Here is a 20,627-nt window from a genome sequence, read left to right as displayed (position 1 = left end):
TTTGCCTCACAGGGATTTACAGCAAACGACATCCCTCTGTCCTTAGGACCCTCACAGCGGATCAGGAAAACTCCTCAAAAAAAAACCCTTTAACGGGGAAAAAATGGTAGAAACCTCAGGAAGAGCAACTGTGGAGGGATCCCTCTTCCTGGACGGACAGACGCGCAATAGATGTCATACAGAACAGATCAACATGATAAATTAACAGTAATCCGTATGACACAATGAGACAGAAAGGCCTACTTTACACTACATGGTTCAAGTGACCCAATTCCGATGTTTTCCTCTCAAGTGGCACAGATCAGATCTGTAACATGAACGTGTAAACAGGAAAAAAACGCATGATATTGGATATTGTGAGATCAGATTCAGGCCTCCTTCATATGTGGAAATATATCGGATATGAATCAAATATCTGCCAATAGGTCTGTAATCTAAACAGACAGATTGGATATTTCCTGGCAATCCACGTCGCACGTCATGAACAATGCGATGACAGCGCATTTTGATGACATGCTCATGAGCGAGGGAAAGGAAGGAAAGCCGCGGAAAATTTCAACGATGGAGGACGACAGTTCAAGCCAGTTTCCTGTCTTTTGAGCCTTTGGGGTGAAGAAAACATGCACGCGAAAATACAAGGGTCGTACAGAAACAAGCATGTTTACAAGGAAATATCAGTCGCAATGGGAGAGTGCAGTTTTAAACGCTCATGGTTACAGTGCCAGCGCAAAATCAAAAGCTTGAAAGCCAGGTACAAGGAGGTCAAAGACCATAACGGCAGGAGTGGCAATAGCCGTATTACATGCCCATTCTACGACCAGCTTGATGTTATTTTCGGTGACAAACCGAGCTGCCGACCACCTGAAATACTCAACAGCTTAAAAGGGGACGCCACCATGTCAGTGGACGACAGTGAGGATACAAAGTATGATACGGACTACAGTGCTAACGTTACTGGTAAGGAAAAGTTGCTAACATTCAGTAAATTCAATGGCATATTGATGTTAACGTTTGTTCAGCCATCGCCAGATAGCAAAAATGATGATGTATTGTCACTAATCTAGCTAACGTTATCATACAAATCATGTAGCTGTGTGTGTGTGTGTGTGTGTGCAGTCGACATAGTTCATTAGTTCATCGGTCACTGTTGGTTAACTTTACAAATCAACATTTTGTCCTGCAGATGAGCCCCTGGCACACCACCTTTATCCTCTGGGAGAACATCACCCAATGAGAGACCCACCACCAGGGAGGAGGTGAATTCAGGGCCCTCAACAGCAACACCTGGCTCAAACCCACAGAAGCGTAGTGGATCAGATGAATCTAACACACACAAGAAGAGAAGAAACAATATGGAAACCACAATGGAGGTTTTTAGCCAAAAGATTAAAGAGTCCCTCTCACAAGCAAATGATACTGAACTTTAGCTGAAACTACAAGCCGCTCAGCATGAGCGTGAGTAGAGGATGATGAGCCTGTTTACACAGTTCCTTGCAGGGAGACAACCCCACCAGCCACCCATTCACCCAAGCACCAACACCCAGTCAAGCTCATACCCAGATCATGTTCACCCTCCACGGTTTGGTCCAGATTACACCTACCCTGTTACCTTTCCCCAGGATCGCACACGCACTACTCCTCGTTTTCCTTTTATCAGGAATATTCCGCATCCGCTCCTCCTCACTGTCCACAACCTCCATTCTTTGGCGGGGATGAAAGACCACTCCTTCCTCTTCTCATTGATACCCCACCTCCACCAACCTTCACCAACCTTCAGCCTCCATCCACTCACCAGGCCCACATCAGCTCTCAGCCAATAGGTGCTGCCCAGCAAGACAGTTCCACATTGGAATCTGCATCTCCCCAGCTGTTTCAGGAAAAGTAATCCCCTGCCACCATTTCTTCACCTGCTTGACATTCAGCTATGAACAGTTCAGAATAGTCTCTAGTTTTTCTACATTTTAGTGGACTATTGTTTCATGATTTCTGTTTAATGTAGACATTGCAGGCAGGGGTAAGCAACATTGTCTTGTACAACTTTTGGTTTGAAATTTATATTCATCAATGTCATGTTCAGTACAGTATGTTCATGAACATTATGTTCCTTGTACTACCTCATTAGCCTCAGAAAGCCTTAAGATATTGAGGAGGAATAAAATATTGTTTGAGTTTACAGATTGAGGAAGAGATCTTTTGCACTTATTTTTGTGCAGAAAAGCAGCAACAAGTGCTGGTACCTACAGGTGCATCTCAATAAATTAGAATATAGTGGAAAAGTTCAGGATTTTTTGTCAGTTATTTCAGAAATTTTTAAAAAAGTACATCCATATCTAATTTTTTTAGAGGTGTCTGAAAATATTTACGTATATTCTATTTAATTTTTCATTTTCTAAAATAACTGACAAAATTACTTAACTTTTTCAAGATATTCTAATTTATTGAGATGCACCTGTATATGCAAACATACTTGATTGATTTAATAACAGCTAGTTTAGAAGAGCCACTGTGTTTTAGATAAAGTGGCAACACTTAAAGGTGTTTTCTTTGTTACTGTTCAGCATTAGAGTTGGAAAATGTGCTGAAATTAATATTTAGCATTGAGAATGTTGACACTAAAATGTGTCAAAAATATTGTGTTTATATTCAAGTTGGAAAATGTGAGTTAGTTACTAGTTATGTAAAGGGAAGCTAAAGACACCTAAGTTCAGTGGTGTTGAGCAAAATGTTGGGCCAGTGCCTCCCTCACTCTTAATGGTTGGATGTCTGCAACACCCAACTGGTCAACAGGCACTGGTGGTACGTCAGAAGGCCCAGCTGCATCAGGATCTTCAGTGTATGCCTCGTTGTGTTTTTCGCAAATGTTATGCAAAGTGCAGCAAGCAGAGATGACTGTAGGGACCAGTGTTATGTCTACATCAAGACGTTTTGCCAGGCACCTCCATCGACCTTTTAAACGCCCGAAGGCACACTCCACAGACATTCTGGCCCTGCTTAATCTCTTTTTGAAGTAACGCTGGTCTTCATTATCATTTCCCATCTCTGGGTAGCCCTTCATCAGCCATGACCGAAGTGGGTATGCTGGATCAACCTGATCTCACAGAAATACGTGAAATGACCACGACCTCTTAACACCGCATTCCGTGGTGGCAGCACGTAATGGGTTGAAATTACGTGCTGCCACCACGAAAACAATGCCAATGTAAAGTCAATTAGGGTCCTCTCCCGTGGTGGACACACGGATTCCCTGATTCAATCACGTTACGTCAACCTCGTTTTCCTCAATGATATCTTTAACATTCCTGTATACATACAAAAACGCGGAAGTGTCCTTGATATTAAGACGGCAAATACATTCCTCTGTTATAATTTCCCACCAATAATAATAATAATGGTAATAACGTGATAGTTCAGCTGTTCTAGATATTTGTTATAGCCTATTCAAATATTCAATCACAAAAACGCTGTTTCTAGAGAACTTGCTAAAATATCTGAAATGAACCATCATGCCTACTTTTACTTAACATATTTCATCTAGGTGCAGTGTCATTACTAGTTCAGCTTTACTAGACATTTGATATATTCAGTAGATGTATCTTTTTACGACCCTGTTTTACAACAAGCCGCAAAAAAACCTACCGTCCCAAAAACGCCATTTTTAGAGTACTATCTAAAATAGCTACGATTAGCCAACATCCTTGCTTTTTTTCTTAACATGGTTCATCTAGATGCAGTGTAATAACTACTTCGGCTTTACTAGATATTAGATTTATTCAGTAGATCTATCTTTTACAACCCTATTTTACAATCAGCAAACGAACCTACTGTCCCAAAAACGCCGTTTCTAGTGTATTAGCTAAAATATCGAAAATTAGCCGACATCTTTACTTTTTCTTACCATATTTCATCTAGGTGGAGTGTAATAACTAGTTCGGCTTTATTGATATTAGATATATTCAGTAGATATATCTTTTTACAACCCTATTTAGAGCCCTACTTTGCAAATCAGAAGAACTACAACTATGTTGCTGATATGTATCAAACTGCATGGCGTGGTCCCAGGGAATTGTAGTTTTTTAAAAATCTAAGTGTTTTTCCCAGATTTGGAAGTTGTAAATACTGAATTGAGAGTACAGTGTGGACTTTAAGCGAATGGTAAACACACTTGTGTAATCAGATTTTAAATATCTAATTTCTAAATGGGTGAAAATTAATTTTATCCATATTTTATCCATATCTGACAGCACCCTCAGTTGTTGACTACACTCACATGATAGCTGAGGTCAAGAGCTCTCTATAACAGTTGGTCCCATGTCTGTACCCCCTTTAGTTGCTGAGTTATAAGCCCTCAAACATGCACTGAGGTCAAGGTTCAAAGGTCAATGGCTGAAAGCAGGAGCCATGTAGAATCTTCATACTGACATATGTTACTCTCCAGGTGGAGACCTTTCCAATGATGTATTTGGTTTAGCTCTACGACAAAGTTTAGATTTTTTCATTTTTTGGACACAAGCCATGCCAGGTGTAGTTTCAGAGAGCACTTCGAAGGCCCAGTGTATAAAATGAGTTTTGTTTGTTTCTTTGCTTGTTTTTTCTTTTTTTACTGTAGATAGTTACTAATATGAGTCATCCTCAGACAATACAATACTACTAAAAAGTAAAACCAATAATAACAATAATGAAATAAGCAAAAATAATATTAAAATTATATTGAAATTTTAAAATTTACACTGATAATATGGAAGAAGGGGGGTTGTTCAATTTACAAGTATGAATTTTGTATATGCTACATAATTTTTTTTTATTTCTCTCTAAAACATGATTAAATCTTAAAAAAGTATTTCAATACTGAGCAATGTTAAACCTACATGTCTCTGTCATTTTAAGAAGAAATAAAAAAGTTATGTTTTATCAGGCGGAAGTAAGTTGAAAAGCCCGCCTCTAGAGGGCGGTCTTTTCGGGGCTTTTTTTTTTTCAGTACAGAAGACTTTTTTTTTTTCAGTACAGAAGACTATTGTTGAGGACCTGCAGGCTCTGCCATTTTCTCCCTCGTTGTGATGTTTCTGTGGATTTGGTCGGCTCTGGACACGATGAAGGTATAAAAACGTACCGAATATGGGCCAGAGATAGAAGTGGGGTGTTTATAATCAAGGTTTGAAAATGTTTAGCTTTTTATTTGCCCCGTAACGTCGAGTAAAACCGAGCTAGTCTTGGGGCTAACTGCTAACGTTTGTTTGGTCATTCTCTGTTCTGCTGATGGCAGCGGTCATGGGTGCCGTCCTTAAGTCTTTTCATTAGTTTTTATTTCTGATAAGGTAATGTGTGCACGGCACCTAGTTTGTATGGGAAAATTCAAAGAATATAGGTCTGTTCTCTTTTCAAACTGGCACTGGGAGGTTAATTAGTGTGGGGGATGGGTAACTCTGGCATTGGCTTTGGCTAAAGGTGGCTGCGGAGGAGGGAACTGACTCGGCGACATTAAAGTAACGTAACTTATCTTAATATTAACTGGCATGCTGAGGTCTAGTGGTGTATCTCATGTTCAGCTGCCTCCACTATGGAGGTGACTATTGTCTGTTCAAATTATCCCGTGTGTGTGGTGGTGGTGGTGGCGGCGGGCGGGGGGGTGATCGCCGCCGTCGCTGTCGCCGTAGCCGTACGTGTTCGTACATGTTTGCCGCATGCTAAGTTAATCTATTAGCTAAAGTACAGTCGCCACCGAGATGTAGAATGTGTATTAGGAAGACATCTCAGGACCGCTGACTTAAATCATCTGAACAGAAATGGCCTGTGATTTTTTTTTTCTTTTAATAAGGGAGGCTGTCGTTCTTGCTCGGCTTTAGGTCAACTAACATTATACGTTAACTGTTTTATGTCCTGCCTTGAGTTGATGTTGCCTACGCACCCACATGCTTGATTTTTTTTTTTCAACATTTTTTTTTTTTTTTTTACTGTGTAGATAGTATCCTCCAGCCAAGGCCCATAATACATGTCTCTGGGTGCATGTGCCAAAGGCTCTGTGTAGTAGTGGTGAGTATTACTATTCAGTTGCTTTTTTAAATATTCAAAATATTGTGAGTAAAGATAATTACTGCAAGTCCTACTGCCTTTAAGATTCTAATGTTCATTTTTTGTTTAAACTATTTTGGAGAGATGTGCCTAATAATCAATCTCTCAGTACAAGAAAGAAATGGCAAACATGGTAAATGATGGTAAAGATTTGCTGTATTTCTGTTCAATGTGTGTGAGCTGAACTTCCATTTGTGTTGCTTTCTCTAGTGAATGTAGCAGGGAATGTGCTGTGGAATATTTGACATACTGGGTGCTGCTATGTCAAAGGCTCTGTAGTAGTGGTGAGTATTACTATTAGCCTAAATTGCTTTTGTTGGTTTACTGGATCTGTTTAAACAAGACTGAATGGATTTCTTCACATGATGATATATATATATATATATATATATATATATATATTTTTTAATGTTAAACATATTATGAGTAAAGATAATTACTGCAACTTCTCCTGCCATTTTCTAATTTCTTTTTTTGTAAGTTTTTTGACAATTACTAAACTATATTACTATAACTTTTATGATAAGATTTCCTGATTTCTGGATTAGACTGTGTGTGTGTGTGTATGTGTGTGTGTGTGAGGACTTAATTCATTCTGGCCCTCTCACACACATATATTCACCTCTCTGTATGTGTGTGAAAGGAGAATGTATGTGAGTATGAGAGAAAATATATGTATGTGAGAGGACCAGAATGAATTATGGCTTGCGCGGCCCCTCATACGTATGACCTGAACTTCCATTTGTCTCTCTTTTTCTAGTGAATGTGGTAGTGTAAAGGGTGTTCAGTTGCTGTGCAAAGTAGGTCTGCATTACTTAATCATTATAAACTCAAACACCCACCACAAGTTATCCATGTACGTATTCTAGATGTCCCTGTACATTTAAGACATGGAATGCTTTAATCGTACATCAAAGTAGAGTGCATTCCACACAAGATACTCGGACATTAAAAGAGTTGTCCATTTTCAGCTGTCACTTATGTGCATGCAAAAATTTAGCTAATGAAAGGGAGTTTTTTGTCCATATAAACACACATCTGAAGAGAAATGAAAATGTTAGTTGCATGTTTGTTGGCTGTAGTTTTCAAACTAGTATTTATGGAACTTTTAAGTCTCATAAAATCATGACACACACCTCACACATTAGCTGATTTCTTACCAGGTATTGTAAAAACAACTACAGTAGCATCTCCACCATTAGAAGATTTGTTTTCAGATAGCCAGGACGAGGACTGTGTGTTGGAGGAAGTTACTGATTCTTCACGAGAGCAACACAGCGCACTTCCAAGTGCAATTGAGCAGCAGCTTGCAGCAGCCTTACTAAAATTGGAATATTTAGTTCACGTGCCAGGTACAGCAATTGACGATTTTTTACAAGAACTTCACTACTTGATAAACACAGCATCAGTCACACTATCTAAAAGTGTTGTGACTGATATTCTTAAACATCACAACGTACAAGTTGATGACTCTGTAGTTACAGAAATCACCAAAGCAGTATGCTCATCTAACCCTGTTCCAAAAGCAATTGAAAAAGGCGGGCCTCTCAGTACTTCATATCATCGTAAACTATTTTATAAGGAAAAATTCTGTGTTGTTGATCCAGTTACTTACATACTCAACCATAAAAAGAAACACACTTTTCAGTATGTTCCACTCTTGAAATCATTGCAGCAAATTTTAAATAACAAGGCCATTCTTGATAAGGTTATTGAAAATCATAGAGGAAAGCAGGACATTGAACTTGACCCATCTGTTGAATTCAGGTCCCCTGAAGATGGTTTGCATTTCAAGAAAAACAGCTTCCTAAATGCAGATGAGTTACGGTTATCACTGCGTCTGTATGTGGACGATTTCGAGACCTGCAATCCCTTAGGCACCTCTCGTAAAAACATAAGATTTGTGGTGTTTACTGGGTACTAAGTAACCTGCCACCAGGCTCCCACTCATCTTTATCATCTATTTATCTTGCAGTGCTTTGCAAAAGTTGTGATGTAAAAACATATGATTATAAGACAGTTTTGGAACCCCTTCTTCAAGATATTAAAATTCTTGAGGACCATGGTGTGTATGTGCCTTTATTAGGTAAGTCTCTAAAAGGTACAGTGCTGAGTATTGTGGCGGACAACTTAGGAGCGCATGGTATTGCAGGGTTCATAGAAAATTTTTCTGGTGATTACGTCTGTCGCTTTTGCACAGCAAAGAGTTCTGAGTTCAGGAATCACTGTGTTGCTTCTGGTGCGTTCAGCCTTAGGACTAGAGAGGGCCACGCAGATCATGTAAAGTCAGCTTCTGAAAAGAATACACATTGCTTTGGAGTTAAGAAAGAGTGCATTTTTAACAAAACTCTTTCTCAATTTCATGTTGTCTCCGGGTTTCCACCTGATGTTGCTCACGATATATTTGAAGGTGTTGTGCCTGTAGAACTGGCCCACTGCTTGGCATCACTGATAACAAAGAAGTTTTTTACATTAGATGAACTGAATAAAGCTATACTGACTTTTCCATACAAGTGGTCAGACAAAACAAACAAGCCACATATTGTACCACAGAGTTTCTTAGGTCGGAAAACTATTGGTGGCAACGCTCACGAGAATTGGAGTTTACTGAGGTTACTCCCATTTGTGATAGGTCCCCTTGTCCCAGAAAATGAGCCAGCATGGCTTGTGTTGATGGATTTAAAAGATATTGTGCAGTTAGTTGTTGCTCCTGTGCATACAGATGAATCCATCTCATACCTTGAAAGTAAAATTGTTGAGCACAGACAGAGGTACGAAGACCTGTTCCCTGGTGTCAGACTTGCACCAAAACACCATTATCTCGAACACTACCCGCAGATGATAAGGTGTTTTGGCCCTCTAGTCACAGTTTGGACAATGAGATTTGAATCTAAACATAGTTTTTTCAAGAACATTGTTAAACACACAAGTTGCTTTAGGAATGTACCACTGACTTTGGCTTCAAAACATCAAATGATGATTGCCTTTCACATAAACTCACCATCATATGGTAAATCTTGCCTAGATGTATCTACTGTGTCCACAGTTCCAGTTGATGTACTGAAAGAGGAAGTAGCTGAGGCTATAAAGCTAAAATGCCCTAGCACATCTGAAGTGCATCTGGCTAAGAATGCATCAAGCAATGGCATAGCCTACAGCAATGGCATGTTAGTTGCTTATGGATCAGTAGCTGGATTACCAGAGTTCGCTGAAATTAGTCAGATTTGTGTGATAAATGAGACGTTGTTCCTGATTGTGAAAGTGCTGTGTGGGTGGTACACAGAATCAATCAATCACAATATTTTCAGTCCTAAGTAATTGTGTTTTTTTTAACACATACATTTGGTGATGTGCATGCTGAATTCTATGGGGTTTTTTGTCACTAGATATTTGTCTTTGGAGTCTGTCACTCTGTCTGCCTGTGTATCATCACATCTATTTTCCCTCCACATTCATACTGTATTTTTTTGTTTGCTGTGTACTAATAATGGGACTTTCTCTGAAATCTCTTTGTCTATTATAGGTCATACTATATTGCATGTCATACTGATTCTTGTGGGTCACATCCTAGGCTTCTCATTTGTATCCACCTCTGAGTATTTTTTAGGTAGAACTTGAAGCTAGTACAGATGGATTTGATCATCTAGTGGTTGGGCAAATTACAAAATGAAAGTGAGGGGAAAACACTAGGAGAAACACTGGTCATACTATATGAGTAAATTGAAAATGAGAAACCTAACATAACATATTGCATCAATTATTGTGTTGACACAGGAAAAATAATGTGATTAACACAAAACAATAAGCATTAACCTTTTTTCCTCTTTGTTACTTTATTTGTTTTTACAGACTGAAACGTAGAAGCATGAATGCCCCGGCACTTCTCAAAGTCATCTTGGGTGACAACAGCAGCCAAAGAATGACTTTCCCAAATGGACTCCCAGGAACTGTTAATGAACTAGTTGGTGAGGTACAAAGACAATGTGGACTTGACTCTAACTTCAGACTTCAGTTTATGGATACACTATTTGGAAATGAGTTCATGAACCTCACTTCAATGGATGAAGTACAGGATAGAGGGACAATTAGAGTGATTACCTTGACAGGTACCTCCACTCCTCAGTGTGCTAATGTACCCCCCACCTTAGCTGCCCATCACTCCTTTGATGAATCCTCATCCCTGTCCAGTGGAACAGTTGACACTGACATACTCTCTTCACCAGAGTCAGAGTCATCCAGCTCTCGGTCATCTTGGCCGAGCATCTTTCATGTTCCTCAGTTTAGTTATGATGCAGAGTTGAAACTTCAGCAGGGCAATGCAGCTTACAGGGAAAATGGTACATTGCTAATTCCAGATCATAAACTGAAGTCAAACATTCTTGAGGGCCTAGTGCAAGAAATTGTTCGGTACAAACTTTATGTTTCTGACAAAGACTTTAGCACAGTTGGAGAGGCTCTAATCTCAAAGCATCCCTGCCTGACTGAGAAAGGCTCACTCTCTGGATAAGCTGGGTGGAAATGCAGCTTGAAGAACAAACTGGCGATCTATCGCACTCACCTGAGGAAGCTTGGGTGTCATGAGGTGACAATAAACTCTCTCAAGCACAAACCAGAGGGCAAATCAAGCCCTGCCTTTGGCATTAAAAAACCAAGAAGGTCGGAAGTGAACTACTGTCCGCCGTATCCTACTGGAGAATCTGAGAAGAGTCTTGAGAGTGTGAGAATGGAGCTTGTTTCAGATGTTAAGAAGAGGAACAACAGGGAGGCTGTAAGGATGAAAATGGAGAAGACGTTTGCCTATAGAAGACAGGAAGTGGTTTGCGACACACCAATGATAAAAGACTTCCAGGCGAGATGGCCAGCACTTTTTGAAGTAGGCAAGGTATGTGTTTTATGATTCTCACTGTGTCTCTCTCTTGCATACACTCACAGACATTACAAACTATTTGACAAAGTTTTACACTTGCCTGCTGGCTGCTTAACAGACCCTCTCCCAAACTAAATAATTTTGTTATTGTTTTCTGAGTTTATTGTTTGTTTTTGTTGTTTTTTTTTCTTCATTTTTTGTATATATATTTTAAACAATTAGTAATGAAAGAAATAATATGAGTAGTGGTTTTGATAAAATGTTAACAATGATCCAAGGTCTATTTGGCAATGTTCACTGTTTGAGACAAAGTCCATTGTTTAAAACTTGTCCCATGTGTTAATCAACTGATACTGCTGACAAAGGATTTTGAATTGATGTACTTACACACTAAAAAGCAGTAAGTTTCAGCTGGAAAATATTTAGAGAGCATAAATGATTTTTCTTTAAGTATGATCATGACAACTAGAAAATAAAGCAATAAAACGAGGAGCTTTTTGAATTATTCTGCTCCTGTACAAATATTTTAATTTAAACTTACTTAAGCTTTTTTTTAATGAATGCTTTTCCAAATTACTGCCATATCGCATGTTGATGTCTGTAATCATTCTCCTTTTCAGATTAATGCTGAATTCAAGCGGATCACAACAATGCCCCTGCAGTCCAGATTTCTATCTCAGTTAGATGTTCACTCTGAGAAACTCATCAAACTTTTTAAAAACAGAGGAGGACAGATTGGCAGACGCCTAGGGGACATCATTGCACCCATGGATGAAGTAAGTATGATCTCTGGGGTGGGGGTGTAACAATTGATTGTCTTCAAGACAAAAATCCCTTTTACCTGGCAGTGTTTCCCACACATTCATTTATTACGTCCGCCACGAATACACCCCCCACCCCCCACCCCTTCTTATCCACACGAACACACAGGGGTGTCATCATCTACACGTGTAAACGGATAACAAATCATAACCGTTTAGAAAAATCAGTAATCGTTTACACGCCTTTTTTCCCCTCCTCAACGTTCATTTCTCACCAATATAGTATTTTTAGGGGTGATAACGTTGCCTGAAAGCTTCAGCCTAATAATGGAACTGCGTGTCAATCCCCCCTCACTTTATCTCTGCGTAGCCTACCTGTCCCTCTCCAGCTGTCCTTTCTAAATAAAGGCAGAGGAAAAAAAAACACCGACTCCTCCGGCCTGTAGCTACTGCGTAGGAGGCTCAATATAACCAGGCTTTGTGTTCATGTTCTAGCTCAACAAAACCTCTAGCCCCGCGGTCCCCCCGGAGTTAACACGCAGCTGTAAATGAGTTAAATAGTGAAACAGCGGCGCTTTTATAGCCGATTTTATTATTAAACTCTGAACATAACCCGGTGGGGACCAGGTTATGAGATGAGCATAAGTTACCATGGTGATCTAGCCGGGTTAAAAGGGAGCCACCTTTGTAGTACAGGAGAGTCTGGCTTTAGACTCAACATACCTCGCACTAAACTCGCTTCACTACACCTCCGTCTCCTTATTTCTCTCTTCATGCTGCGCCAGTGGGGTGCGTTCACACTCAGCACAACGTCTGAACGGAGCAGCGCGTCAATGTCATCTTGCAGCCTGGATCTGAAATCAAACGCACTTCTGCTGCGGTCGAGTTGAACCGAGGTGGCGCCACTGAGCTTCCATAGAACTACATTCATTTTCAATCAAGATTCCAACAAACCTGTGGGAAACACTGCCTGGACAAATGACAATTTACAATTTACTCAAACAAAACAACTTGTGCTTCTGCTTTTCTGCCTTAGGAGGATGATGTGGATCGAGGAAGAGAGTGTGTCATAAAGGCCCTCTGTGTGTACCTTAACGAGGACCCAGAGAATCTGTTAAGAGAGTATGTGGTAAGTATTACTTAGGTTTAGTATGTTGAGGTGTTATCTTTCATATTTTGTATAAGCTTTAAAACATCTACTCATTGTAATTACTTCACAATCAGCTAAGTTGTAAGATAATATGACAGTGATCTTAATATCAAAGTGTGTTTGTGTGTGGTTTTGAGCCAATGTGAGGCACTTTGTGTTACTTTTGTGTATGAAAAGTGCCATATAAATAAAGATTTGATATCTTAATAAATTACACAGTACACATGCAGTATTCCTGTATGCACGTGGCATGTAGTATAATCCCACTTGTTTTATTTTTTGTGCATTGTACAGGCAGCTGATGAATCCCTCCTCCAGGAATCCATTGAGGAAACCACCATGGGTATATATGTCTTGAAACGCAGAGATGCCAGTGAAAAACCAGAGGACATTGGCATTGTACTTGAGTCCCAGATTGTGATGCAGGATTTGGACAATGTTCCCTTAGCTGCTGCCATGTTGTTTGGCCTCATTTATTCCTTGAACTTAAACTATCCTGCTGAACTCAAGTACACATTTGAAGTGCTGCAGAAGGTGGTCATGGAGCTTGAAGGCAATGCACTGTCCAAAAAAGCCCAAGTCCTGAAAAACAGACTATCAGTGAACTGGCTATCCAGGCCCTCCAGCTTGATTCCTTGCAAGACATACCTTTTCCAGTTGTTGGACTTTTCTTTTGGGCGAGTGGGAGGCTTTTTTTCCTCCTTTTTTTAAATTGAACTACAACAGAATTTGGGGGTGATTTTTTGTTTACTGTGGACACTGATAATGGGAAACAAGCCCCCCTACCATTGTTTCAGTATGGAACATTTACATGTCTTGTAGTCAGGGTCAGGCTGTGCGCTGTGTACCATAGAGTTAAAGGACAGGTGTGTATTCAAGCAAAAATTCTCTCCATGTCAGTGTGTTGTATTAACATGAACAGGTTCTGCGAAACGGTGTGCACAAGTCTACTTCTTATCCACACGAACACACATTTATGACTTCATGGACAGTCCTCTTTCCTCACCAATAATGCTCTCTTTGTTGAAAAAAGTATATTTGTTTGATTTATTGTGAGACATTGCACCTACCTCCTCCAGTTGAACCTTCATTTTGTGCAAGAGGGAGGCCCTTTTTTCTTTTAAATTTAAATTGAACTATAACCCCAAAAGAGTTTGGGATGTTTTTTTGTCTACTGTGAGCACTGGTAGTTGGAAATGAGCCACTGCAATTGTTTCAATGTTTCACATTAAGGAACATTTACATGTGCTGTGAAAGGACAGGTGTGTAATGCATGTGAAGTGAAAATTCTTTGTGTCGGTGTGTTTAGGTGACTTTTAATATGTGTGGTTACTGTAGCTAAAGGTTCTGCTAAAGGTTCTGGTGTGCATAATGTCCCTCTGTTATCCACATGCACAAACACATTTCTGACTCCATGGATAGTCCTTTCCTCTGGTTCACCAATAATGTTGTATCTTTGTTGGAAAAAAAGGCTATCAATTATATTTTTTTTATAGAACTGAAATGCATTACAACCCCCATTTTTAGGGTTTGGGGTGAGTTTTTCTTTACTTTGAACACTGATACACTCATTTCATGCTGACACCATGTTTTTTTTACACTGCAATTTTTTTTTTGCAACTGTACATCCTTAAAGATGTTTTCTGCAGTATTCTATTGCTTGAAATGTTCAATAAATATAAATGGTAATTTTCAATTAAATTAGTGTTTATTTTTCCACTGAGTTGTCAATATGTGATGTACATATTAGATTACCTAGCAGGTTGTATCTTTAGTAGTTATGCATGTTTATTATGCACTGTCTGGAATTAATAATTGAAGATTATGTTGGTTGTCCACATGTGCTTTAGTAAATGTAGGTAAAAGATTGGACTAGATTAAGTGGCATAAGGGTGTAGAAATGAAATTCTTAACTTACAAATCAGCTTATGAAAGTAATTTAAATATTTAAAGTGTACCGAACTTAATAGTGTCTGATTTACTTGTTGAGATTAGGTTAGCTTCACGCGAAAAAATCATGTTGATCCGACTGATGATAATTACATATAATACACATTAAAGAAACACATTCATTTGACATAATAAAAATAGTCAGTTTAGCATAATACAATCTAATATATAGAACATAAAATAAATATTTTTGATTTATATAAGAAAGTCATGTTGGTTTAACAAATAATAATTTAATGTACAGAACATGAATATATCAACTTTGGTAAACATAACTTTAATATGTGGAACCGATGTACATGTTTTTTTTATGTAAATCCAAAAGACTTTTTTTTTCAGTGTATTTACAGAGTGGAATGGTAGCCTAATAGATAACTTAGATAATATTTATTATTGTTTAGACACTTTATTATTGCTTAGATACTATTTAGCCTATTATTATATTTACTTTTAGCATGTTCTACTTTTGGGCGGCACGGTGGTTAGCACTCTTGCCTCACAGCAAGAGGGTTGCTGGTTCGATCCCGGGCGTGGGAGCCCTTCTGTGCGGAGCTTGCATGTTCTCCCCGTGTCAGCGTGGGTTCTCTCCGGGCACTCCGGCTTCCTCCCACAGTCCAAAGACATGCAGATTGGGGACTAGGCTAATTGATAACTCTAAATTGTCTGTAGGTGTGAATGTGAGCGTGAATGGTTGTCTGTCTCTATGTGTCAGCCCTGCGATAGTCTGGCGACCTGTCCAGGGTGTACCCCGCCTCTTGCCCGATGTAGCTGGGATAGGCTCCAGCCCCCCCGCGACCCTCAAGAGGATGAAGCGGTTAGAAGAAGAAGATGTTCTACTTTTGAGTAATTTCCGAGAAGTTATGATAAAAAAAAAAATAAAAAATTACAGACTATAGGAGACAGCCTCTTCAATGTCTCACGTCAATTAATTAACACTATTTGTCGGCTTTTTATAATACTTTTTTTTTTTTTTTTTTTTTTGCTGCTGCTGTCTCCAGTTGAGAGTGATGATTTGCTAAATACATTCTACAATAATAATTAGATTAACATTTGGTCTATAATATTGTTGGCTATATTACGCATTTTAATTAAAAAAACGGAAGAATAAAAGAAATAAACACCGAAATAATTACTTTTTTTTTATTGATCACACACACACACACACATTGAACACGCAATTGAATGAATGAATGAATGAATGAATGAACATTGGAAGTGGTTCAGCCACAGTCCCGCCGGCTGGCGTGGTCACATTGAGATTCCATTTGTTTTTTATTACTAACAAAATGTTTTATATTGACCGTATGAATGGTTTCGTTTTCAAATAAATATTTGGAAACGAAAATATGCTTTGGTGTACTTTTACAGAGTTTTGCAATATCTATATAGCCTACCTGTATCAAAATGTAGGCTATAATTTTCAGCAGCGGTTTGTGTGACAGCTGCCACAGTCGGAGGTATAACCAGCGGGGCAGCCGCTGGTTCTGTGGCGCTGGCTTGGGGTCCGCTCTCCCTTGGTGGAGTGGAGGGTGGCCGGGTTGCCAGGGGCAGACAAGAGTACCTTGCTGCTGTCAAGATGGCCGACAAGGCGCCGCCATACATCCAATCCATGCCGGAAGTCACAACCGGAAGTTGGTTAATCGCCGCTCGATCCCGGAAATATGACCGAGCTAAAACAAAAATAAAAGCTTAAAAAAACATGTACGTTTACACATAAAATAATTTTATGCATTTTGTGCAGTTACATGTTTATCTGGCCGACAGGGTGCCGCCCCATACATCCAATTCATGCCGGAAGTCACAACCGGAAGTTGGTTAATCGCCGCTCGATCCCGGAAATATGACCGAGCTAAAACAAAAATAAAAGCTTAAAAAACACGTACGTTTACACATAACATAATTTTATGCATTTTGTGCAGTTACATGTTTATCGTAACGGTATAAGTGACTAGTTAATTGTCTCGCCACGACTTTATAGGCTACTGTAAAACTCAGAAGTTAGTTAAAAGCCTACAATAATATCACTAAGTTATAATGCTAACGTTTCATGGATTTAACTTTAATATCAACGTTATGAATACGAATGTAAATATTATGTTTGTGTGGTGGTGGCCACACACATACACACACACACACACACACACACACACACACACACACACACATTCACAATAGGACTGAAGAATAACTAAAGTTAAATAAACTGAATTCTCAGATTAAATAAACTGAGATTTAATAAAAAATGAGAATTTACACAACCAAATAAACAGCACTTTCAGATTAGGCTGCAGTTGCAACATGCACACATGGTCACAACAAATGTCATACTTACTTTCACATTAGCATATGGTTAATATTAATTTATGTTAACAGTAAAAAAGAAAGCACTGTAAATCATTGGTGGTACAGTGTAAGGGTTGTACTGCCCAGACATTATGCATTAATCATATGATCCTTCCTTTATCTCCTGGATCACAGATTACCTGAGAGGAAGCGCACAGTATGTCAGGTTGGGGAACTGTGCTTCTGGAACATTAATGAGCAGCACGGGGGCTCAACAGGAGACTGTCCTGGCTCCATTCCTGTTCACACTGTACACAGCAGACTTCAAATACAACTCTGAGTCCTGTCACATCCAGAAATACTCGGACGACACTGCCATTGTGGCATGTATCAGGAATGGGCAGGAATCTGAATACAGAGAACTGATAAAGCCTTCAGTGACTGGAGTCACAAGAACTGTCTCCTACTGAACACCTCAAAGACCAAGGAAATGATTATAGATTTCTGTGGGTCCAAGCCCCCTCTTCAGCCAGTGAATACCTGTGGGATGGACATCAAGGTGGTGCCAAGTCATAAGTATCTAGGTGTACACCTGGATAATAATTTGGACTGGTCCCTACACATAGACGCTCTCTACAAAAGGGGCAGAGCCACCTCTTTTCTTAAGGAAGCTCAGATCTCTTGACATCTGTAGTAAGATGCTGCAGATGTTTTATCAGTCTGTGGTGGCAAGTGTGTTGTTTTATGCTGCAGTCTGCTGGGGAGGAAGGAAAATTGTTGTAGATTCATGGTGTATTAATCTGCCTCTGCTACAAATATCATTCAAACACTGTGCAGACACAGCTCCCCACACCCTGTTTGTTCAAAGGCACAGAACAGCAGCTTAGAGAAATGACTTCAATCCTGCTGGTTGTATTTTCATCCACCAGGGATCTTCAGGGATGAGCGGGGACATCATGGGCAACACAATGGCGCCAGACATTTGTTACTGCAACAGAACAGGTATTTCCTGGGTCTAGAGATGTGTTCATTATCCAGTTTAGCTATTAAATGAATGCAATAATTATATTTTCCTATTGTCAGTCTTCTGTTAATTCTATTTTATTTCTGGAATCCAATAAAACACAATATTACACTATCATACTGGCAATAATAACTTCACTTGGAGTTCTCTTTTTTGTAAACAACGTCTTTACTGAATTCAATCATGTCACAGCAGCTCAAGCTGTACAGATAGGAAGGAGAAAGTGACAGTAGGATACTTGTAAAATTAAGCTAAAAATCAGAACATTTGTATATACATATCAGAATCAAAGATATACAAATATAACAAATATAAAATATTAAGTACTAAATGGGCAGGGCTATACACACAAGACTACTTACAGTATATACACCTTTCACTTGCACATACAGTACAGGCCAAAAGTTTGGACACACCTTCTCATTCAATGCGTTTTCTTTATTTTCATGACTATTTACATTGTAGATTCTCACTGAAGGCATCAAAACTATGAATGAACACATGTGGAGTTATGTACTTAACAAAAAAAGGTGAAATAACTGAAAACATGTTTTATATTCTAGTTTCTTCAAAATAGCCACCCTTTGCTCTGATTACTGCTTTGCACACTCTTGGCATTCTCTCCATGAGCTTCAAGAGGTAGTCACCTGAAATGGTTTCCACTTCACAGGTATGCCTTATCAGGGTTAATTAGTGGAATTTCTTGCTTTATCAATGGGGTTGGGACCATCAGTTGTGTTGTGCACAAGTCAGGTTAATACACAGCCGACAGCCCTATTGGACAACTGTTAAAATTCATATTATGGCAAGAACCAATCAGCTAACTAAAGAAAAACGAGTGGCCATCATTACTTTAAGAAATGAAGGTCAGTCAGTCCGGAAAATTGCAAAAACTTTAAATGTGTCCCCAAGTGGAGTCGCAAAAACCATCAAGCGCTACAACGAAACTGGCACACATGAGGACCGACCCAGGAAAGGAAGACCAAGAGTCACCTCTGCTTCTGAGGATAAGTTCATCCGAGTCACCAGCCTCAGAAATCGCAAGTTAACAGCAACTCAGATCAGAGACCAGATGAATGCCACACAGAGTTCTAGCAGCAGACCCATCTCTAGAACAACTGTTAAGAGGAGACTGCGCGAATCAGGCCTTCATGGTCAAATAGCTGCTAGGAAAGCACTGCTAAGGAGAGGCAACAAGCAGAAGAGATTTGTTTGGGCCAAGAAACACAAGGAATGGACATTAGACCAGTGGAAATCTGTGCTTTGGTCTGATGAGTCCAAATTTGAGATCTTTGGTTCCAACCGCCGTGTCTTTGTGAGACGCAGAAAAGGTGAACGGATGGATTCCACATGCCTGGTTCCCACTGTGAAGCATGGAGGAGGAGGTGTGATGGTGTGGGGGTGTTCTGCTGGTGACACTGTTGGGGATTTATTCAAAATTGAAGGCACACTGAACCAGCATGGCTACCACAGCATCCTGCAGCGACATGCCATCCCATCCGGTTTTGCGTTTAATTGGGCGATCATTTATTTTCAACAGGACAATGACCCCAAACACACCTCCAGGCTGTGTAAGGGCTATTTGACCAAGAAGGAGAGTGATGGAGTGCTGCGGCAGATGACCTGGCCTCCACAGTCACCGGACCTGAACCCAATCGAGATGGTTTGGGGTGAGCTGGACCGCAGAGTGAAGGCAAAGGGGCCAACAAGTGCTAAACACCTCTGGGAACTCCTTCAAGACTGTTGGAAAACCATTTCAGGTGACTACCTCTTGAAGCTCATGGAGAGAATGCCAAGAGTGTGCAAAGCAGTAATCAGAGCAAAGGGTGGCTATTTTGAAGAAACTAGAATATAAGACATGTTTTCAGTTATTTCACCTTTTTTTGTTAAGTACATAACTCCACATGTGTTCATTCATAGTTTTGATGCCTTCAGTGAGAATCTACAATGTAAATAGTCATGAAAATAAAGAAAACGCATTGAATGAGAAGGTGTGTCCAAACTTTTGGCCTGTACTGTATATATGGGAGAGATATGGATATATGTGCAGGATAATTGTGTACAGAGTTGTACAATACACACATGGTGTGTAACATTAAGAATAAAAATACTAAGCAATGTACATACTAAGCCATGTAAGCAATGTAAACTATGTTTACATTTACGGATTGCACAGAATATTAGCAGCGAGATTTTACAGTGCGATACACAGTGGAATAAATATTGCATAGAGATAAAAACAGTGTAAACATACAGTATTGCACAGTAGGGAAGTAGAGTTATACAACAGACATAATAGTGCTACATTAAGTCGTGCACATGTGTAGAAATGTTTGCAGGCTGCAAGTATACCTGATGAAGGTCGTTCAGACCGAACGCGCTTCGTTTATTCAATAAATCAAGACAAAGCGAGACAGTGTGCGGAGTCTCCTAATTGTTCTTGAGTTGAATTTTCCTCCGACGCACCTGTCACACACTCAGGTGTGCACAGATTTTTTTTTTTGATGTTTTGATGAACATACCCTT

At 39.5% G+C, this 20,627-nt stretch overlaps 1 protein-coding gene across 2 annotated transcripts; it reads left to right on the top strand.

Moving 5' to 3' along the window:
* Window positions 1–1,662: 1,662 nt before the first annotated feature.
* Window positions 1,663–14,459, top strand: LOC125905467 (uncharacterized). Of its 2 annotated transcripts, XM_049603393.1 has the most exons (8): window positions 1,663–1,881; window positions 5,005–5,093; window positions 5,957–6,027; window positions 6,277–6,350; window positions 9,916–10,948; window positions 11,554–11,709; window positions 12,731–12,823; window positions 13,139–14,459. In XM_049603393.1, exons 5-8 carry the CDS (start codon window positions 10,790–10,792, stop codon window positions 13,553–13,555), a joined length of 825 nt encoding a protein of 274 aa, XP_049459350.1. In that variant the 5' UTR covers window positions 1,663–1,881; window positions 5,005–5,093; window positions 5,957–6,027; window positions 6,277–6,350; window positions 9,916–10,789; the 3' UTR covers window positions 13,556–14,459. The 2 variants fall into 2 exon arrangements, with proteins under 2 accessions (XP_049459350.1, XP_049459359.1); XM_049603402.1 differs by lacking the exons at window positions 1,663–1,881; window positions 5,005–5,093; window positions 5,957–6,027; window positions 6,277–6,350 and adding an exon at window positions 7,220–7,418.
* The last annotated feature ends 6,168 nt before the right edge of the window (window positions 14,460–20,627 follow it).

The sequence above is a fragment of the Epinephelus fuscoguttatus genome, linkage group LG2 (assembly GCF_011397635.1).
Source record: "Epinephelus fuscoguttatus linkage group LG2, E.fuscoguttatus.final_Chr_v1".
Classification (NCBI taxonomy): Eukaryota; Metazoa; Chordata; class Actinopteri; order Perciformes; family Serranidae; genus Epinephelus; species Epinephelus fuscoguttatus.
This window is presented reverse-complemented; position numbering and strand designations above follow the sequence as displayed.

Excerpts from the sequence above, each read along its gene's own strand:
- LOC125905467 (XM_049603393.1), top strand. The coding sequence starts at position 10,790 with ATGGAGCTTGTTTCAGATGTTAAGAAGAGGAACAACAGGGAGGCTGTA. Across the intron at positions 10,949-11,553 it reads CACTTTTTGAAGTAGGCAAG|ATTAATGCTGAATTCAAGCG; the intron begins GTATGTGTTTTA and ends TCTCCTTTTCAG. Across the intron at positions 12,824-13,138 it reads ATCTGTTAAGAGAGTATGTG|GCAGCTGATGAATCCCTCCT; the intron begins GTAAGTATTACT and ends TGCATTGTACAG.